We start from the raw sequence: 23,123 nt of genomic DNA on the forward strand, positions 1-23,123 counted from the left end.
GCATAGATCTAAAGGTATGTCCCTTGATTTAAGGATGTCTCAATACTGGGTCCAGGCATTGGCAGGCTTCTCTCTGGATGGAATAAATGAACAAAGCTAAAGGGCTCTGGCAGCAGGAAGAACTTCAGAGACTAGAAATGTGCTTTTCTGCAAGACCCATTTCCACTGCTGAATGCTCCATGCCCTGGATGGGGACCATACACTGAAAGGAATTGTAGCAGCAGCCAGGAACATTGACCTAGTTTAATGTTTTAAGATAAGATTGGAGGCCTTGATGAAAAAGCTCAAGTGATGGAGCTGCTATTACTTAATCAATCATGCGGGGAGTTCATGTATGGCCTTCAGCATGGGGTATAACAGAGGGAACCCAAAATATTTCTTCTTAATACCGCTATCATTATCATCACCATGGAACAGTGGTTAAGGGTATATAGATTTTGGAGCCAGACTGCCTGGGGCTTGAATCTATTAAGTACTACTTAACAAGAGTGTATTATTGGGTAAATTATTTTACATTTCTCTGCCTCCATTTATTTATCCGAAAAATAGAAGTAATGATAGATCCAATTTTGCAGATTGCTCTGAGGAACTAGTATAACTAATACATCTTTTCCTTTGTCACTATTCTACAGACGACTCTCATTACTTCCTACTTGTGTTATTGCAAAATCCTCTGGACTGGTCTAAGTCCAATATCCTTCTTCTCATTGGTTTTACTTAGAAGATCAATCTTTCTGGAGTTCCCGTCGTGGCGCAGTGGTTAAGGAATCTGACTAGGAACCATGAGGTTGCGGGTTCGGTCCCTGCCCTTGCTCGGTGGGTTAACGATCCGGGGTTGCCGTGAGCTGTGGTGTAGGTTGCAGATGCGGCTCGGATCCTGCGTTGCTGGGGCTCTGGTGTAGGCTGGCGGCTACAGCTCCGATTCGACCCCTAGCCTGGGAATCTCCATATGCCGTGAGAGTGGCCCAAAGAAATAGCAAAAAGACAAAAAAAAAAAAAAAAAGATAAGTCTTTCTGCTTGAGGTCAGAGTTTCCATCTTATACCTTTCCTAAACCCTGGTAGACCACACACTATGGAGATGCTAAGTGAATGTTTTCTGAGATCACTGTGTGACTTCCCCTCATAGGATGAGAAATGGTGTCAGTAATTAACACACAAAAAAGGGGTGGTATATTGGTAGTGGTAAATTCCACTGACCAAGTGCTTCACTGTTTCCAAAGCACTCTCACATGCTCTAGGAGGGAAGTAGTGCAGATGATAACCCCATTCTTAAAATGGGGGAAAGAAACAAAAGATTGATCACAGAGGTAACATGACTCAGCCAATGTAAGACTTCATTACCTAGTGAGTACTGGATCCTGAAGGCCCTGGGTTAGTTTTACATCATCTTGTTCCAATAATTATTCAGAGAGTAGGGCCATCTTACATTTCCTGATTAATTGTGCCTAGTGTGATTAGAATGCTAATGTTATCAAAGACTGAGCACTTTCTAAGTGTCAAAAAAAATGCAGAGCTTTCTACATAGATTATATAATCTGATTCTTATAGCCACTATAGAAGCCTATTTTTCAAATGAAGAAACATGAGGTTTGCTGATATTATGTTACCAGGTCAGGGTGACTTGGCTATAGCTAAGTGAACAGAGAAAGCTGCCAGCACCTGTGCTCTCAGCAACAGCTGCTCCCACCACTCCATTATATGGATCCTCTAGCTGAGCTCTCAAGTAACGTGAGGTTACTCTAGAATATGATTGAAGCTTTCCCCACCATCAGGTCTGACACAAGAATTTTGTAACAATTTAAAGTTATATCTAAATTATGATTTATAGTTTAAAAATCAGCTTAACCAAACTCATCTTTTTCATACCCAGATTTTTCTATTTTTTCTCCTGAGAATTCCTTTCCAAAAGGTATTAAATATAATTTCACTCCAAAAAACATTTTGTAATGAGTGTTTTTGTTTTGTAAAGCTCTTGATTCATAATTTCCTCTTATTTGGGGTCTGATAGCATAGCCACCATCTAATGGGAGTGACTGATATATAAGCCAGTGATTTTGTTGCAGTATCCTGCAATTGAACAAGGAAAAGGGCACCAGGAGGACAGAGAATGACTTAACCTTTCTACAGTGGATTCTTGAGGGGGGTGATAAAGGAAACACAATTTAGCTGGACCATGGTATATAAATCATTCTTCAGGAGGAAAAGAAGAAAAAGCCAGTCTAGGTCTAGGAAAGAACATCTGTAAATGCTAAGAGTATAAAAAAGGGTGTTGTTTTTAGAGACCTGTGAGCATGTAGGTGGATTGCAAGTGCCTTTTTTTTTCTTTTTTTCTTTTTTCTACTTTTTTGGCTTTCTTTAGGGCCATACCCCTGGCACATGTCATTTCCCAGGCTAGGGGTTGAATCAGAGCTGCAGCTGCCCTCCTACATCACAGCCACAACACCAAGGGATTTAGGCCACGTCTGTGACCTACACCACAACTCACAGCAACGCTCCATTCTTAACCCACTGATGAGGCCAGGGATCGAACCTGAATCCTCATGGATACTAGTTGGGTCTGTAACCTGCTGAGCTGCAACGGGAACTCCCTGAAGGTGCTTTTGTGTAATGGCAGGAGGTGAATCTGGCAGTGTAGACAGGAGTCAGCTTGTGAAGGAGATTTTGTGTCATATTGAGGAGCTTAAAACTCATCCTGTTAAGTGATGGGGTGCTACTGAAGGATATGAAACCGGAAAATGACATAATTCAGTTTGTTGAAAGATTGTTCTATGCAATAAATATAAAGATTAGACTTGGGACGGCCTATAACTTAGGGCAAAGAGGTCTCTGAGGAGTTTATTGCACACAGATCCCTGTTAAAGCAATTGTCACAGGAATGTTTTGAGCTCTCATAAAATAAAAAAAAATTGTCATCCAGTGTTTTCCTCTCTGCTTTGAGTGCCCAGAAGTACAAAGCTATATTTAAACCCCATTCACAGTAACTGTATTAGCCCTTTGAATCATCTTATTTTTGCTCACCTCCATTTCATGGTGTATTAGTTTTCTATTGCTGCTATAACAAATTACAACCTATTTAGTAGCTTAAAATAACACACATTCATCTCAGTTTCCATGTGTCAGAAGTCTGACACTCTCTCACTGGGCTAAAATCAGGGTATCATAGGGCTATGTTCCTCATTGGAGACCCTGGGGAATAATCTCTTTCCAAACTCATTCAGGTTGTTGGCAGAATTCAGTTCATTGCAATCATAGAACTGAGGTCCCAGTTTCCTTGCTAACTGTAAGCCAGGGGCTATTCTCAGCTTTTAGAACCTACCTTCATTCCTTGACTTGTGGTCTCCTTCCTCCATCGTCAAAGGTTGGGTTTGTCTCACCCATGAAGTACCTATAACTTCCCCTTCTTCTGAAGCTCTCCAACACTCATGTACTCTGCTCTTCTGTTTTTAAGGCTCACAGGGTTACATTGTGCCCACTTGGACAACCCAGGCTACTCTCCCTATTTAATTGTCAAGTAGTTAGGAACCTTAATTCCAGTCTCAACGTCCTCTCACAGCATACTTAAATTAGTGTTTAATCAGCTTCCAGGTAGTGAGCATCTTGCAGGGACTTCATTAAAGTTTTTCCCATCAAATGTGGTTTTAATTTTTAATTTCCATTTTAACAGTTTTGGTGACAGGCCTTAATAAAAAGCATCATAAATCTTTTTAAAAAATATATATATCTTTATTCTCCTTTATAATGCTTACTGTTTTAAACATAAAATTAAATATTGTTACAGTAGAAAACTTGGAAAATAAAAATAGGGAAAAAACCTAATTACAACCAATCATAAGCCCTTCACTCAAATACAGCTATGATTAGTATTTATATTTTTCTTTCAGTCCTTCCTCTGTGTATATTCATAAAAGTTGAAGTTTGGAGTTCCCGTCGTGGCACAGCAGAAACAAATCCGACTAGGAATCATGAGGTTTGGGTTTGATCCTTGGCTTCGCTCAGTGGGTTAGGAATCCAGCGTTGCCATGAGCTATGGTGTATGTAGGCTGCAGATGCGGCCTGGATCTGGCTTTGCTGTGGCTGTGGTGTAGGCTGGCATCTGTGGCTCTGATTAGACCCCTAGCCTGGGAACCTCCATATGCAGTGGGTGCAGCCCTAAAAAAAAACCAAAAAAAAAAAAAAAGTTGAAGTTCAACTGTATATGCAGTATTATATTTTGTTTCTTAATGTCAGATTGGGAGAAATTTCTGGCATTTAATATTTATATAATTGCTACTCAATATTGTAGTGTATGAATGAACTATGCTTTACCCTATTTAAGGGTATAAGGGATATTGCAAATTTTTCATTATAAACAACATCAAATTACACATTTTTACATGGTTGGCATTCTGGGTATATACCAAGGCGTTGAATTGGAGTATTATGTCAGTCTTTTTAAAAAATTTCTCGTATTCTAAAATGTATTTGCAAACTAATAAGTTTTAAATATGAAGTCAGAATAAGTATTTGGTTACAACTACAAGTGTTTATCATTTACAACTCCATTGTAAATATGCAAAAAATATTTCTGCAGAGTCATCTATTAATAAATCTCATTTTACAAAAATCAGTAAAGGGTGTGTTAGTCATTATTGCTGTTCATCAAATATTTCCTGTTCTATTTACAGGTATATTATATGATTGTACTTTCTGCTCCTTGGAATTCAATACAGCTGTGTTATTTGCTTCAGCCAAGGTAACGGTAACTGAAAACGTGTGTGCCACTTAAAGCATAGAGGCCAATATGTGATTAGACATACACTCTTTCCCCTGCCTTAGAGACTGGCTTTTTTCAGACTATGGTTACTCTATTAGCTTAGGTTCTGGAATTAGAATGAGGCAGAGCAGAGGTACTAGGATGGACATAGTGTGAGTGAGAAGTAGACCCTTCTTTAAAACACTTAAGATTTTAGGATTATTTGTTATATAACATTATCTCTCCAATCTTGAGAAGACTGCATACAGACACAAACCAATAGAAATTCATACACAGAGGTGAGCTCCTACCATGACAAAAAATGTAGCATAGATTAGAAATTGTGGTGAGCATGCTGTCTCTAGCACTGGAAGAATGGTGATCCATGTTTTGCAGGAACAGAATATTTGGTGAAATTTCATGTGCTATAGCTTAAAAGGCATAGGATGCATCTAATAACCTTGGAGAAATAGGGGAGCAAGTAGAAAAACAAAACGTTAGTAACATGTGTTGCCTGCTATTGGCTCTATATGACAAGGTATTATAGTACAGAGAAACTGAAGAAAGAACTAGTTGGTTTACAAGCCACAATAAAAAGGAAATAGAAAGTTCACAAATTCAGGGCCTTGTAATGTTAGAGGAAATGACTGTTTCTCACAGTAAAAACATGCAATTGAGAAATGTTTTTTGAGCAACAAAGGCTGATTAAGACTCAGCCTTGCAGTTTACACTAAATTAAGAAGATGGCAACAATGTTAAAAGCTAGTATTAAGAGCTCTGAACAGACTCAAGATGTGTATTAGTTTCCTGTTGCTTTCTGGGTCTTTCTGGGCTAAAATCCAGGTGTTTCTTTCTGAAGGCTCTAGGGGGAAATCCATTTTCTTGCCTTTTCCTTCTCCTAAAGCCTGCCCACTTTTCTTGGCTCCTGGCCGCCTTCCACTTCCAAAGCCAAGAATGGCCAAATGTTTCTCATATTGCATCACTCTTAACTCTGTCACTGACTTTACTTCTGCCTCTCACTTTTGCTCTTGAGATTATACTTGGACCCACCTGGATAATTCAGGATCCTCTCTTTGGTTTTTTTTTTTTTTTGTCTTTTTGCCTTTTCCTAGGGCCGCTCCCACAGCTTATGGAGGTTCCCAGGCTAGGGGTCTAATCAGAGCCATATCCACCAGCCTACACCAGAGCCACAGCAACGTGGGATCCAAGCCGTGTCTGCAACCCACACCACAGCTCACGGCAACGCCGGATCCCTAACCCACTAAGCAAGGGCAGGGATCGAACCTGCAACTTCATTGTTCCTAGTCGGATTCGTTACCCACTGCGCCACAATGGGAACTCTCCTCTCTTTGTTTTAAGGTAGGCTGATTCTCAGACTTAATCCATCTGTAATGTTAGTTCCCCTTTGCAATATTACCTAGCGTAGTCACAGGTATAGGAGTTAGGATGTGGACATTTCTTTTGGGGAACATTATTACACAGTAAGACCTAGAAAATTCTTTAAAATGGGAAAGATTGTTTAGGGAAAACAGATGACAACTGTGGTTCTGGATACCTGATAGGCACATGATACCTCTATTAAAATCAAGAGAGGAGAGCAAGAGAGAAACAGAGGGAGGCATGGGAATGGCAAAAAGACCATAAAAAAAATACCAGTATTATATCTAGAAAGGAACTGTCATCCACTTTTGGTACATGAAGCTGACTGAAGTCAAAGAGATAGAAATCCAGTGAAGTTTCTGAGTGAATTATATTTCCAAAAGAATCAGCCTGAGCTAAAAGAATATGTGATAGTTCATGACTTGAAATAGCACTGAGGTAGCCACCATTATGGCATCAGATATAAGTTATGAAGTCTGCCCAACCCTCAAGGGAGGTATGGTTCTTGATACCCACTTCAGATATGGTCAAGAAGGATCATGGAAAGGGAGCTGAACACCATACACTAATGAACCTGGAGCTCAGCTTCCTCCAGGAGGGGAGATCTTGATATCATCTGCCCAGCAGGGATTTGGAGTTGCAACAAACCAGTGATACGGTATGCTTCCCATGTGTACACTTTCCAAATGAGAGTGTTTGTTGAAATGATCCAGGCTCTGTTTTATCACTGTCTATATGGTGTGGGGAGGTGGGTGAAGTAAGGAGGTTGATGACTTGCCTTTTTTAACTTATAGGTCTCAAGATCATCAGGAGCCATTATCTAGACCCCAAGCAAATGTCTTGCTTTATTCCTGATATAAGATTACTGGAAATTCTAGATTTTGTGCTTGATGGTATGATTGGAGGGAATTTGAGTTGTCTCCCCTAGGGATCATAGGGAAAGAGTGTATCATACCTGGGGGAAGGAGAGAGGAGCAAAAACTTGGTAAATGAAAAGGAAGATGCTGATAGTACTGCTCACTAATATCCCTTTTCCTTCATACAGAAGACTGATGTTAGCTCTTTTTGGTTGGGTAGGGCAATGAGAATAGGTTCAGACATTGGTCCAACCAGTGTTCTGGTTCAGGTCAGAACACTGAATTGCTGGTGCAAGGTGGTCCTGAGTTTTCTGCTCCCTGCTGGACTTTGAAACATATGTGAAGATCATGCTTTCCAGAGCTTCCTGACCAACAAACTTTGAGCAAATAGTATGAGGAATAAATATGTTTGTTGTGACTGGGGAGTTATTGTTATTGTAGCCTAAGCCAGCCTTTCCTGATGCAGAACACAAGGACTTTTCTTTTTTAACTCTGTAAAGGTTTATCCTGAGCTTTCTTTAAGTATCCCCTAAGATATTTTAATAAGAATTCATGTACAAGCTTTCTATTTACACATGTAATCAGGAATACAGTTATTAGAGAAAGTAAACTGTATCTTTGTTGCCTTCTTCACTTATATCAATTTAAATAAATTTAAATATATATTTACCAGGAGATTGAGGTAAGGAATTTGTAAGAAAATAAGATTCATTACATGGGGTAAATCTGCCATTCATTGCATTAATCAAGCAAGGATTTATTGAACATTGATTATTGGCTCTATTTTATTGTAAAAAAGGGGTTTAAGGCTTGGGTCTGTCATTTGAGCACTTCTTGAAGGCTGGGTAGGAGAGATGGAAAACCAACCCCATCAAGCAGTTCCAGGTTTGGGTAACAAGGTTCAGCAATTAATTATGTTATATACAGAGAGAAAACTCACCAATTACCAGAAATAACAGAAACCCAGTCTATTAACAGATATAACATGGTGATGCTAAAGTCAAAAATAGGGAGAAAAGTTATAAAACTTCAATAATTGAATAACTGTAGCTAAAAAAGGTACAGCAGGTATAGCAAAAAGATGAGAAGGTACAAGATTCTCATCATGATCAGAGTGGGGCAATTGGATTCTCTATTATTGGGTACAAAGCACCTGGTCCAGGCTATATATATGTGTTTCAGACAGAAAGTGTCCAAGCTTTGAATGTTGCTAAAATAACTATGCTACTCTCCAGTAAAGCATTTAAATTTCTGCAGTGACTGTTTTAGATTGTCAACTAATATCCTGAAGACGTCTATGATTTCACTAGAAAAGACTAGTCTTAATCTGAAATGAAAAATTAACCACAGAGAAACTGAAAGAAGGAAAGAATTGTCACAAAGAGAAAGGGAAAAGGAGGGGAAAGAAGAAGAGGAGCAGGAGAAGAGAGGAGGAGAGGAGTTCCTGTTGTGGCTCAGAGAGTCAAGAACCTGATGCAGAGTCTGTGAGGATATGGGTTAGATCCCTGACCTTGGTCAGTGGGTTAAGGATCAGGCTTTTCCATAAGCTACAGTGTAAGTCACAGATGTGGCTCAGATTCAGTGTTGCTGTGGCTGTGGCGTAGGCCAGCAGGTTCAGCTCTGATTGGATGCCTAGCCTGGGAAGCACCATATGCCATGGGTGCAGCCCTAAAAAGACAAAAGACAGGAAAAAAAAATGTGCCAAGCATGCTCTCTGGGAACTAGACTTGTAACTGTGAACCTGATTGTAACAGAGAAGAACAACCCATTCCATATTGGATCTATTGCTTTAGTTCTGACCCTTGTGCTCTATTGCATGTGCTTAGTCATGCTGGTTCTGCATCTTTGTAAATTAATGTTGCTTCTACCCTGAAATATACATGATAGCCCATTTTCAAGGCTCTGACCTTTGAGGGTATATATAACACTTTTCCATTAAGGCAGAGACAAAAATTTGCAGAACAGAAAATAACAACTGTCTTTCTTGTTGGAAGTTTTTAGAAATATTTGGACCAGACCTCCCTGGATAGCTACAAGAACAAAGGATTCCTGTAGGGAGAAGTTTGCAACAACTAGCTACACTCCATCCCCTTTTAATATAAATACAGCCTAAATTCTAACTTGGGTAAGATGGTTTCTTGGGATACTACCCCAGCATCTCAGTATGAATAAATTTGTTATTTCTTTCCCAACTCCTCGTCTCTGAATTTCTTGGCCTTTCGTGTGATGAGCAGTATGTGCTTCAGCTGGGTAATATCAGTTCTTAATATGCAAAAGAGTATAAATGATGCCAGTTCTAGCCCCTTCGCTGAGTTTTTTAGGAAACATAGTGAATATAGCAAGTTCAGAAAGATAAAAGTATAATGGAAATTTAAGGCATGTATTATTATTGGCATTACTATGATTTATTTCTCTTTTAAGTATAATTTTATACCTGAAACTCCAATGCAAGGACTCATGAAAGATCTATTGCACATTCAGGAAAGTTCGTGAGTAACTGTAAAGTATATAAGGCAGACATCACAGGGAGCTTATGGTTGTAGAGAAAACTAAGACCTTAAAGACACAAAGAAACTCAATTATCCACAACCATTTGAGGCAAGAGATGGTGACTGGTGATGGCAAAGCTAACTTGGTGGACTTCACCAGGGAAGAAGTAGAAAAAATTTCTCTAATCATCTACCAGTTCTTCTCAGACTTCTATATGCTACACATCACCTGAGAATTGCATTAAAATACCCATCCTGATTTGGCAGGACTGAGGCACAGCTTGAAAATCTGCATTTCTAGTAAACTCTCAGATGATGCCTGTACCACTGGCCCATGAATTACATTTTGAGTGGTGAAGATCTCTTCTAGACTAGTCCTAAAGGATATGTTCACCAGGATTCTAGAGATGAAGCTAGAAGACTAAAATTTTCACTAGTCACTTTAAGGGACTGAGAGCAAAATTTAGGGCTACATTTCTGTATTAAGTTAGAATGGGTGACACATTCTCTTCTGTAGCACAGGCACATGGGATTCTGGAAGAAAAGAAAGGTTTGGCACTGCTTGATACCTGACGTCAAGCCAGTGATGACAAGTGAGAATTGCTTATATTGTCAGGGCAAAATATGAGCACTCTGTGAGGTTGAAGCAGGGGACTGTCATGGACAGTCGAGAGCAAGTGAGACTTTCCAGTGATAACCTGACAATCATCATGAAGGTTAGGCTGAGGTTCCAATGATACTGATGAATGGCATTGAGTCAGAATGTTTCTTGATGTTATGGTAAGCATGGTGTCTCAGGCTGATGTCATTTGGGGAAATGTGGGTTATGTGATCATCTACATTTTTGTTGCTGATAGAATAATCCTTAGTATCAACATTCTCATTATAAAATAATGATATTTCTGAGATGGTCATTGGCAATAAAGCATTCCCTAAGTCATTCCACTTTTGTGGGCAGGTACACTCTCTCATGTTTTCTTAGTGTAAGTGAAGCAATAGAGTCAAAGTGGGGCACAATTTTTACATACAAAACTTTTGCACAAGTAGGAAAAACAATGTCCAACAAGTAGGATATTCAGATAAATGAACCTGATCTAGAATTTCAGCATTCTTATAGAAAGAAACATTGAGAGAGGGAGAAGGAGAAAGAAGAGAGAGCAGAGAGAGAGAGAAGGAGGGAAGGAGAGAAGGAGGGAGGGGAGAGAGAAAGAGAAGCAGAGGTAGAGATGAGAGGATGGGGAGAGAGAGAGAGAAAGAAACGGGGGCAGAAACAAAGAATTCAGATGACCGAGAAATCTAAAACAATAAGCCATGAGAATTTATCCACATGGGTGCTTTCCTGTCATATATTTCACCTTCACAAATGGGATATTCTGTCCTAAAGAATATGCTCTCCTTTCTGTTCCTTTGTAAACCATTATAACAGAGTCATTTTCTTCCATGGTGTTTCAATACACCCAATTGCTAGATCAGTGAAAAAAATATGTAGAGTTATATTTTGTACACAGGAAATTATAAATCTATCTATCTATCTATCTAATCTACCTATCTACCTATAGCAGTCTGATGGTAAATTTTACTAATGAGTGTGCCCTGCACATGAGCATTATTTATGCTTTTAACCAATATTTATGGATTTCTATGTATCCAGTACTGTGCTAGGCAAAGGAGTTGTAGGAGTGAAAGTTAAAGGTATATGCCTGCCATCATGAAGATTACAATACAGCAGTTATGGGGGCAAGAAGAAAATAAATAATAAAAATATAATAATATATCATAATATAATACTTATATTATATAATACTTGTATTATAATATTATTATATTATGTTATAATTATATTATATTATTAATATTTTATAATTATTACACTATATTATAATTATATCATATATTAATATTCTGTTATAATTATTACAAAAATATAATAATATAATACATAAAACATTATATATGCTATTATGGGCAAAAAAAGGACCTGAGCTAGTAGCCAAAGGGTTGTTTTAGAAATGGTAGTTAGATATGTTTTCTGTGAGGAGGTAATATTGACAAAGGACAGGCCAGAGAAGGAGAACAAGGAGAATTTTCCAAGAAAACCGAAGATGTCTGTAGAATCCTGAGGCAGGAAAGAGACTGCCATGTTCGAAAAACCAAAGAGAAGCCAATGTGGTTAGGGATACCCAATGATTTAAGCCAAGTGTATCATGGTAGAGTATATAAGGGTTTATTCACTTGCTCTTTAATTCACTGAATACTTATTTACAAACCACTTCATTAAATACTCTATTTGATTAAGACAAACAAGCCCTCTGTCAGCTTATGTTCAAGAGTGGGAGATAAACATTTATGATGTGTCATCAGAAGTTGATAAGGAAGAAGTACTAGAAGCCATAGCAATGTAAAGGTGTGGGGGAGGTGCTTTCTGGGATACTTCTTTTAACATCACTATCCTTACAGCATACCAATTTCTTGTGGGAAAATCAGTTATATTACCTTAAAATATATATACATTGAAACATCAGAGATGCCAAATCATTCAAAAGATTGAAATATATTTTCCCCAGTTCCAACATTTCTACTCTAACTGGGAGTATATATGAAGAATTTAAAGGAAAGCTAAGTTGTACTGACTGAATCTTAAATTTTGCTCAGCATGAGACTTAGAAATGTCAGACATTCTTTTTTAATTCCACTATCATTTCACAATTTACCCATTCATTCCACAGTTTACATTTTATGTGCAAATTATCCCATCTGCATCAACATATTAAAAGCCTATTGAGGGCAAGGGTTCAGTATGCTTACCTTCCAAGTGAAACAAGGCAATGTTTTGAATAAATTAAGGTCCAGATAATTTGATTCATTCAGGCTTATAAAATATTTCAAAATATCTCCAAGGTCCTGATAGATTAAAATGTGTGATTAACCTGAAAGAACTTTCACTACTTTCTTTTCGAGTGTTTTGGACTCTGGCTGTTTTAGAGAGAAAGTGACCTCTGCACTGTCCACTCTCCTTTGGAGGAATGAAAACCAAACAGTGAAGCTTTCTCCACTAGAAAAATCTGATACTAAATCACTTTTCTTTACATTGGCATTGAATTCAGTCATTTCATGCTAATACAATTAAATAAAGGCTCTTCAATACCACTTGACACACAACTTAAAAAAATCAAATCCATACATAGAGAATCTTTTGAGGCAAATCTATTTTGTAGAGATATTTTTATGGTTAATAATTTTATCAAATAGTTTTACACTTATATCTGAAGATTTTTGTAAAAAATCTAAACTAGAGGATGATTTTTAATTTTTCTCTAAACTTTGGTCAGAATAATTCATATACACATAAAGGCAGGAATCTTCCTGTATTATTACAAGCAGCATGAACACTCAGTTTGAACACTGACTGGTCTGAATAAGATAAATAGTATCCTTCATCTTTTGAACTTATATTTTTACTAAATATTGTAACTCTTTGCTCAAACAATTGCATCTTAAAATTTCCATGTGGCCACAGGCTACCTTCTCAGCAAGGCTAAAACATTTTGCATTTTAGAAGACATTTAATTTTTAAAAGGAACAATGTGCATGCAAATTGGGGATACTATATATTGACTCTGCTTTTTAAAGACATCAAAGTGAAAAACTTCTGGCAAGTATTCTGGCATTTTAATGCTACTCTTTTGAATTATGTTTAATATAGGTCTTAACTTCCGAGTTTGTGGATAATATTTTTCAAGATAACGTATATAAAATCTTCAAACTTGACTTTTAGAGACTCCCACAGGTTTTATGCCAATTCTATAATTGCTGAAGAAACTATGACTATGGTAAAGAAAAGGGTTGGGTGGTGGTTTTCCTCTCCGCTCTGGCCATTTCGGTTTGCAAAGCCTGTTCTTTGAAACAGGGCTAGCAAGTTTAATTTGTCCACTGAATCAACATGGTTGCAGTGTCAGGTCAGTAGTCATGTTCCAGTTGGAGCAGCAATCACTTTGAAACCATCCTAGCTCAGCAGCTAGCTCATGTTCCAAAAAGAACTTCAATATTTATGTCTTAGATCCAGCCCTGGAGTCTTCTGCAAAAACTCTCTTGGCCTCCATTTATTCATTCAACAAATATTTATTGAGCATCTACTACATGCCAAGGAATGTATGTAGAAAACACAGATAAAAACTGATGATTACTTCTCCCAAGGGGCAGTGCTCCATTGGGGAGGGGGGATGTCAATTATTTCTTCAATTTAACACACATTAATTAAGCACCAAGCTTAATTTAGCAAGCTTGATTACACACCCTGAATATACAGTAGTGAATAAGACTATCAGAGCCCCTTTTGCAGGAAGTTTACTTGTTAATCAAGGTAGACACAGAAATATGTGATAATGAATGTGGATGGGGTTGCCACTTTAGAGTTGAAAAGGAAAGACATCTCTGAAATGGTGATAACTGGGCTGATCACAATGAAGAATGAAGTCAGTCTAAAATCCTAGGGTAGGGAGCTCCTGTTGTGGCACAGAGGAAACAAATCTAACTAGTATCTACTCGGATGTAGGTTCAATCCCCTGGCCTCACTCAGGGTCAAGCGGGTCAAGGATCTGGCATTGCCATGAACTGCAGTGTAGGTTACAGGCATGACTTGGATCCCGTGTTGTTGTGGCTGTGGTATAGGCCTGTAGCTGTAGCTCTGATTTGACCCCTAGCCATATTCCACCAGTGCAGCCCTTAAAAAAAAAAGGCAATAAAATCCTAGGGTAGCAAGTTCTTGAAAGCAGGTGGACAAAAGAGGGCAGAATTAAAAAAGAGAGAATATCAAGAGGGGGAAACAACATATACAATGAAATGAACAGGTAAAATAACAAGACATGTTCTGGGGACCACCAAGGAACATGGAGAGCTAACATTGAAATGGTGAGCCTTGCATGTCATACAAAAAATGTTATGTGGTAGGTGATGAGGAACCCCTGACTCAAGAATTTTTATGATGATCCACTTTAATGCATTGTCAGCCTGTCCCCCTTGTTTTCTGAGATGGCTATATAGGATGACCATATACACTGTCAATTTCTCATACCAATTCCCCATATGCTTTCTTCTCCTACTATCATGTCACACATATATCTTCAAATTAGCACTTTTGCACTAAATTATAACAATCTGCTCTGTATTAATTTTCTTCATTCATTTCCTTGGGTTAGGGACAATGACTGTTTAATCCTGTATCCTCAATATCTGGCACAAGCTTGAGCACATAATATAAACTCAGCAAATCTTTAATGGAAGGTGGATAGATGAATGGGTCACTGGCTCAAAGTTCCTAAAATCTATTACTTGGTCTCCAGGAATGAAATCAAGATTTTACCACTATCGCAGGGCCAAATAGCATTTAGATGATTCTGATACTATATTGAAAGTTTCCAATGCTTTTTAAGTCCACAAGTTTAGGATTAATTGCTCAGCCCCATGCAGTCTTGTGATGTTGCCTACATTCAAAGCTTCCTCACAGTTTTTTAAAAAAAATTTAATAATAGTTGATTTACAATGTTCTGTCAGTTTCTGCTATATAGCAAAGTGACCTGGTTATACATATATATATACATTCTTTTTCTCACATTATCTTCTATCATGTTCCATCACAAGTGATTAGATATAGTTCCTTGTGCTATACTGCAGGATCTCATTGCTTATTCACTCCAAGAGGAATAGTTTGCATCTACTAACCTCAAACTCCCAGTCCATCCCACTCTCTCTCCCCCTCCTCCATGGCAGTCACGAATCTGTTCTTCATGTCCATGAGTTTGTTTCTTCTCTGTAGATAGGTTCATTTGTGCCATATATTAGATTCCAGGTATGAGTGATATCATGGCATTTGTCTTTCTCTTTCTAACTTACTTCACTTAGTATGAGAATCTCTAGTTCTATCCATATTACTACAAATGACATTATTTTGTTTTCAACCACTCTCACTGTTAGTGTCCTCTTGCCTGACCATTAGTTCCTCCTAGAGGAATGTCTGGACTTAGTACTTAGCCCTACTCTTCATCATGCCTATTTTCATCTATTTATAGTGGCTGACCAGGGCATCTCTGACAACCATTCAATGATGGTTTCAATACCATTCTTTAGGAATGATACATTAGCAATCTGTTACACATCAGTGTGTTACATACAGATTACTAGTCATTTCTCAGGGTGCCTCCTTCTGCAGTTTACCCAGATATGAAAGAGATGGGAAGGAGGGTGGGGAAGGGAGAGGACAGACACAAATAAGGATGGAGGAAGGGAGGGAAGGATGGATAGAGGGAAGAACAAAAGAACAAAGATATTATGTTTTCCTGTTTATTTTATTTTATTTTATTTTATTTTATTTTATTTTTATTTTTGCTTTTAGGAGGCTGCAAGTGTGGCATATGGAAGTTCCCAGGCTAGGGGTCAAATTGGAGCTGCAGCTTGCAGCCTATGCCACAGCAACTTGGATCCAAGCTGTGTCTGTGACCTACACCATAGCTCAGAGCAATGCCAGCTCCTTTATCCACTGAGTGAGGCCAGGGATTGAACCTGCAACCTCATGGATACTAGTCAGGTTTGTAACCCGCCGAGCCACAACAGGAATTTCTCAGAAGAATTATTTATGTTCATACGTTCACTTGTTCATAGAAATCATGGCACAGTATTATAGAACTTCTATATAGCAAATTTCATTAATCACAGGCATTAGGAAAAAAACCCATGCAAGACTGGATAAGCTATTTTGGCCACATTTGGACAGATCAGCAGGGTGGCAAAGATGGCATAATGAACTTCAGAGAAGAGGCAATAATGAAGAAGTGGACAACACTTCCTAAAGTTTAGACTCCAAATTAGTATTGAGTAATGGCTATTTTTTTCATCTCTGGATAGAACTGGATGGAAAAGTTCTAAATAGGAAAGAAATAGACTCTCAGAGAGAGATAATTTAGTACCAATCTATTTGTGGAATATTAGCTGGAGGTTGAAAGGAAGGAAAGATTTGGTGTGCGACCCTGAGCAGTAGTTAACAAACTGTCTTTCTGTGCAGGCTCCAGGGACTTGTGATGGGTTCCCAGGGAAATAAAAGAGTGAATGAGATGGAAACACTGTACAATATAGGCATCTTAGAAGTATGAGAGGTCAAATCCATTCTGGCTTTAGCTTAATAGCCTAGTTTAACATAAAAAAAAGTCTGCTTATTGGATAAAAAATGCTATAAGGATAAGAGAAGCAGGTAAGAAGTATTTAAAAAAGTTAATTTCTTTCCTTCTTCCATCCCTGCCTTATTGCTATCAAGAGGCTTGAGTAACCACACACAGCCCCTCCACCCGCTCCCCTATATACACCCTTAGGATTAAGCCCCTGAGGAGACTAACTACTGCATCTTTGGTCTCACAGAAGGAACCTGACCAGTGATAACCTCTTCCCAGTTGCTTCCCTTAAATAAAGTTTATATTGACCAACTGAATATATGAATGAAAAAAAGAATGAATATGTGAACAATTTAGTGAATTTCAATTTAAATCTGTACTTGACATTTTAAGATACCTTATTTAATCTTTATCGTACCTACAAAAAAGAATTCTTATCTTCATTTAGAGATGAGGAAACTGAAGCTTATAAAAATAAGTGGCTTGCTTAAGATCCCAAACTAGGAACTGCAGAGTTGAGATTTAAACCCAGATGAGATTTGATTTTAAGTCTGTTTCTGTTTCCTCTATAACAAAGCTTTGACTTATAGCTGATTTCACTCAGCCACAGCATCAAGTCTAGTCTTAAAATACAAATTTGATTGCAAGTGGTATCAGGCACTGTTAGATAGCTAACCTAAGAGTTTGTCCCAACACCTAAATACTCATGTCTCACATTCTCTGAAGGCAAGAATGGTCATCTGCCTAATCAGTGATTGGTAAGCGGAAGTTTGCTAGGGGATCCGGAAAACCCTGCTTTATGATAAAAGAAGCTTACTTCTCCAGCAGTATATCTGCCCCTCAACATCCTGCATGAATACAGGCATGATGTCTGGAGCAGCAACCATCTTGTGACCATCAGGAAAAGGTAAAGAAACTTGCTAAGAGGCTGTCCCTGACAGTGAGTGGCTCAAACAACAAAGCAAAGCCACCTACATCCTGACTCCTTGCTATGTGAGAAAAACAAACTATTTGTTTAAAGCACTGCTAGCTGTTATTCTTGTAGTTACAGGTTAAAAAACAACTGATACAGGAGGATGCCTAAAACAATGTCTCTAAAGTGTCCAGAATAGTGAGATAACAGAGGAAAACAACTTTAATCTTACTATAACGAATGTCTATCTTTACATAAAAAGCATATTTCTGAAGTCATAATTTCCTTTTAATATAATCCATGTTTAGTTGATCCTAAACTCTGATTAATACACATGACAAAAATTTTAATGAAAATTGAACCATTAAGATAAAGAGAGTTATTCTAATTTTTCTAAATGATATCTAGCACATAGGTAATACTCAATAAAGACTGAGTGCTAAAACCTGTGTGTCTTATGAGCAACATATCTCAGTATCATGATTTGGAAAAAGTTTTTTTTCCCCTCTCTCAAATCAATATGATGATAATAAGGCAGCAGGTGGAGGATGTAAAAATGAATCATTTTTCAATAACTTCTTTCAGTGTGGAAGGTTTCACATGTCTAGACATATTTTGCTCTTGAATCCCACACTGACATTTAAAGGGTTGCTTTCCCCATTGCATACAAAATTACCCTAATTATAGCAAAGCATTTTGCTCACATGTTGTCAACCCCAGGCAAAGAGTGAAGTCCATCTGTGTCCCTCCCTGCAGCTCCAGCCAGTAAATCCAGCATTCCACCTCATCAGGTGTGCGTTGAGCAATATGATGTTTTCTCTCTGGTTTGAAGATGAACATAATAGGTTCTTTAAGTTTTTAGAATTGAGTGGAGATATTAGAAACTCCCCATGTTGATTTCTTTAAGTTTAACCTATTACTTTCTAATAAAAATGTGAAGAATAACAAATAACAAAACATTGACTTAAAAATTAATATTTAGTGAGACAAGAATGTGAAAGCACGTTCATGTTCATGGCTTCTTTATCATTCTCAGATAATTGGGTGTCAATGACTTGTAGACTTACCTCCATGTCATGTTTGAGAAATTTTCAGAAAGATAACCCAGCAGGTTTATCTTATCCAGATACATAATCATATCAAGGATGCACCTGGAGCTTAGAGGGAAAGAAGAAAGAACAGAGAACTAGAAGACCTACTTGGCTTGGATTGCAAAGTCATCTGAAGAGGGACAATCATAATTGTTCATATCAAATGATTTCTGAAAATGATTTCAAGGATGTTTGGTACAGCCCATGAGAGGTTCCCCAACACACAAGCTCATTATTCTGATATATGTAAAAAACTAATATTCATTAACAAAGAAAGAAGAAATTAGGTTTTAACATTTCCAACAGGTCACAACTTTGCTATTATACATCCAGTGTCAATGCCTCACTTTTCTCCATCAGACATCTTTAACCTTGATCCATACTTGCACTTACTACTAGTAAGGATTGAACTCTATTCTGAGTTGTTTGTAGTGAACAGGTTGTCTTACCTTTTCCATGATGCCTAGTGGGATTAGGCAATTTGATACTTTGACTTGTCCAAGCAGTATTTGATGATAGTCTGCTCCTTCCATAACCAAATCATTGCTAACTCTCATTTGAAACAATGTATTCCAATGACTCTGATGGCCAAACAGGTAGAAATTTCACTGGTACAGCCCATTAACATCTAGGCAAGTCTGTGCTGGCTTTACTGCAGAAAAGATTTTCTGGAATAATAGAAACTGTTTGGGATTTGGTATTTTCATATGCCATGGATTTACATCCCAACTCTTCAATTTACTAAGTGTATGAATACAGGGAAAGTACTTCACCTCTTTGAACTTCAGTTTCCCATTTCTAACTGGGATCTTGATACCTAACTCACAGGACTCTGAAAAGGTTGAATGAGGGGGTTTGTTACAGAGTGCCTGGCTTACAGTGGTTCCAAAATACACTTTCACTGAATCTGAGCTGTTTAGGTTTCCAATAACACAAAAACAAATATCAGAAACCCAGTAACTTCCTAGCATCCAGAGACTTAGGTGTTCTATGCTGATAATACATATTCTTTCATGTGTATATATGCACTGTTATAAAAAACAAATGCCACATATCAACCTAGCAGGACTGGAATGACTGACAGATAGATTGACCTTCTCCCAGGAAACCAAAGATTTTCAAAACAAGCACTTTTTAAAATTACATAACTATGCAGTATGAACCAGAAAAGCATGAGGCTGTGTTTGCTTGTTTTATCAATGCTTCATTTTCCATAGCTTCCATCTTCTTTTTATTGCTCGGCCAGCTATTTCCCTCCATAAAGGAGGAAGGCTACTGGGATGTTTGTTATAATCGTCTGCTTAAGGTTCTTTGGCAGATCACATGTTTTACTTAATTAAATAATGTCCCAATTAATTGATTTGTTTGTAGACATTCTTAATTTAGTAAACGCTGAGCAGAATGCTAAAAATACCATTATATTTCTGACAGAGGCACCACTAAAGTCTGATAATTGATAGCTTTGCTGTTTTCTCTGATGGCCTGAAAAGCTTTTAAAGCTAAATTCTGTAATCATGTTCATCTTTGGAAATTAGTTTTGTGAAACCACACATTTAGTTCTTGCTGAGAAATCTCATTTTAGTCATTTTAACATAATTTATAATGCATAAACTAAATTAGCTTTTGTAGCTAAGCCAGCACATTTTTCTTTAATTTTTATCTCATCCTAATATATTTTTGACCTTGAAAACTGTAATGTCTGTTGGATATTGAAGCCTCTGAACAAAGAAAATCATTTCCATTCCATCACTATGGTTACACTTTCTTCGCTCTCCAGCACTGAACAGCGCTGAAAGTGTTGAATCTGGATTCCTCAGGAGGGCAAGGGGAACTTCATGTAATATCATTTAGTTCTGATTAAATAAACACATATACATAATGGAATCCAAGAAAGGAGCAAATTACTTCACTCTGTTTACATTGCATATGATATGACTGATGGCAAGGGGCAATATATTACCTAGTGTTATTTGCTTCAGGTTCTGTTGTGTGTGGTTTTTTCCCCCAGGCAGTCACACATACATATTCGTCTCAAAAAACACAGTCAAAATGCCAGGCAGCTCCTAACACCTCTAGTACTCCTGAATTCAAAGTGGTTTTATCCCTTTCTAACAACAGAGAACTTCAAATGTGAATCATACAGTTCCCTGTCCACCAGAGAAATGTTCAGATGAGCTTGTGACCTCTCCCACCATCCTAAAATGGATGGGCTGCTCTACCAAAGCAAGGTAAGGAACTGGTCATTCAAGTAAAGACTATACCTGCTGCCTCTGACAGGGAAAAAAAATACTTTTTTACACACGGCACCATTTGGTAAAATGTTACTTGAATTTCTTTTATTACAAAAGATTTTCTGTATTGACTTCTCTTTAGTAGTTCTCGTGTCAAAGTCGTCTTGAAGAAAACTTTTGGCAATAGTCAGCATCTTCAAGTAGCCACAACATTTAAGAGTATATCCAATCAGTGTTGTGGCAAATCAAATCCATATAAATGCAAATGGAATGTCTCATTCCTAAAATTCATATGCACACAAATTTCCAGCTACCTTGATTGGGTTGTGCAAAAGCAATGCAGAAATATTAATTTCAGCAACAAATGATTTTTTTAAAAGTAGAGTGAAGGAGGAAACACTTGATAATATGCAAAAACTCAGATAGGAGAGAAAGCTGCATCTTCAACAGCCATCAGTAATGGGGACCACAGTAATCACCTCTGTGACCTGGCATACGGCTTGCCTATAGTGAATAGGCATCAAGGGTTTGTGGTATGGAAGGCTACATGGATGGATGAAAGGGTTCGCTGTTTCACAAGATTTAAAGATTCTTTGATGGCAGAACACAACACACTGAGACAACACACAGGCACTCAGATAGGATAGATGAAAGGCAGAGTCCCATATAACTTACAGTTCAAAATGAGAGAAGGGGTTCAGACAAGGTCTAATACACAGGACAGTATAACAGCAAGCTGGAGCTAGAGGGGGCAGCTTATGTATGGCAAATGGAGTGTGGTTAGCTAGCTTTCCTGGACTCCCTATGAACTGGCTAATTTAAATGATTCTGTGGGCTCTAGGACACAGGGATTAGTGGTCTTGTATTTAGTCCCTGTGTAATTAGGGCTGATACATAGTGGCCTAGGGACCCCATAGTATAAGAACCTGATAAGGGAAGCTGATCAATCAGCCACTCAGGGAAGGGAACTGACTCGCCTGTAGCTGGGATCTCAAAACTGGATCAAGGCATTTATTTTTTTTTAAAACTCTGTTATGCTTGTCTGCTCATAGAAGGAGAGAACCCAATCAAAATTCAGGAAGGCATACTGAGGTATTAGAGCAAATCACCACAGAGTCCTATAATCTCACTCCTGGGCATATGTCAGGAGACAACCATAATTTGAAAGGATACATGCACTCCAATGCTCACTGCAGCACTATTTACAATAGCCAAGATATGGAAACAACCTAAGGTCCATTGACAGAGGAATGGATGAAGAATTTGTGGTATATATACACAATGGAATATTACTCAGACATAAAAAAGAATAAAATAATGCCATTTGTAGCAACCTGGATGCATCTAGAGATTATCACACTAAGTGAAGTAAGCCAAAGACAAACATTATATGATATTGCTTGTATGTGGAATCTAAAGCAAATAATACAAATGAACTTATATACAAAATAGAAATAGGCCCGCAGACATAGAAAACAAACTTATGGTTACCAAAGGAGAAATGGGGAGAGAGTTAAACTAGGAATTTGGGATTAAGATATACATATCACTATATATAAAATAGATAAACAAGATCCTACTATATAGCACAGGGAACTATACTCAGTATTTTGTAATAACCTATAAGGGAAGAGAATCTAAAAAAATAGTTATGTATGTAGAACTGAATCATTTTGCTGTACACTTGAAACTAACCCAACACTGTAAATCAACTATACTACAATTAAAAAATAAAATAAAATAGGGATTTTTATCCAGTATAACTTCTAGAGTTCTTAAAAAGATGAGGGAAGGAGAAGGCACCGTCAAAGTGATGAGATATGAGGTCTCAACTGCCCTTGCTGCCTTGAAGGAGAGAGAGGGCCCTGGCTTAAGAGTGTGAGCGGCTCTAGGTGCTGAAAAGCCAAGGGGATAATTTCCCCTTGAACCTCCAGAATGCAGTATTGACCTGAAGACATCTCATTTTTAACCCAGTGAGACTCAGGTTGGACTTCTAACATGCAGAATTGTAAGATAATAAATTTGTGGAAACCACTGCATTTGTGTTAATTTGTTCCAGCAGTGAATCAGAAACTAATGACCAGCCAACATATGAAACCAATGCTTCTTTTTTTTCCAGATTTTCTTCACCTCAAATTTTGTTTACTGAATAAACAAACCCTCAATGATGCATCCAAAGGCAGCTAATTTTTGTTTTTGTTTTTCCCAGGCAGTCACACATACATATTCATCTCAAAAAACACACTCAAAATGCCAGGCAGCTCCTAATACC

General features: G+C 37.8%; 1 protein-coding gene across 1 annotated transcript in view; it reads left to right on the forward strand.

The window, feature by feature from the left end:
* The window catches only part of LOC146406979 (uncharacterized), a 449,061-nt gene extending 426,469 nt beyond the window's left edge, over positions 1-22,592 (forward strand). Inside the window, exons 6-7 of the mRNA XM_085014099.1 lie at positions 4,666-4,733; positions 20,739-22,592. Of these exons, the coding sequence (XP_084870225.1) occupies positions 4,666-4,733; positions 20,739-20,852 (182 nt within the window). The 3' untranslated portion in view covers positions 20,853-22,592. The remainder of the gene's footprint in view (positions 1-4,665; positions 4,734-20,738) is intronic.
* Positions 22,593-23,123: the final 531 nt, after the last annotated feature.

The sequence above is a fragment of the Sus scrofa genome, chromosome 1 (genome assembly GCF_054392235.1).
Source record: "Sus scrofa isolate SSC_HxYL_T2T_F1_AM1 chromosome 1, Sscrofa_HxYL_maternal_Yorkshire_Landrace_v2.0, whole genome shotgun sequence".
Classification (NCBI taxonomy): Eukaryota; Metazoa; Chordata; class Mammalia; order Artiodactyla; family Suidae; genus Sus; species Sus scrofa.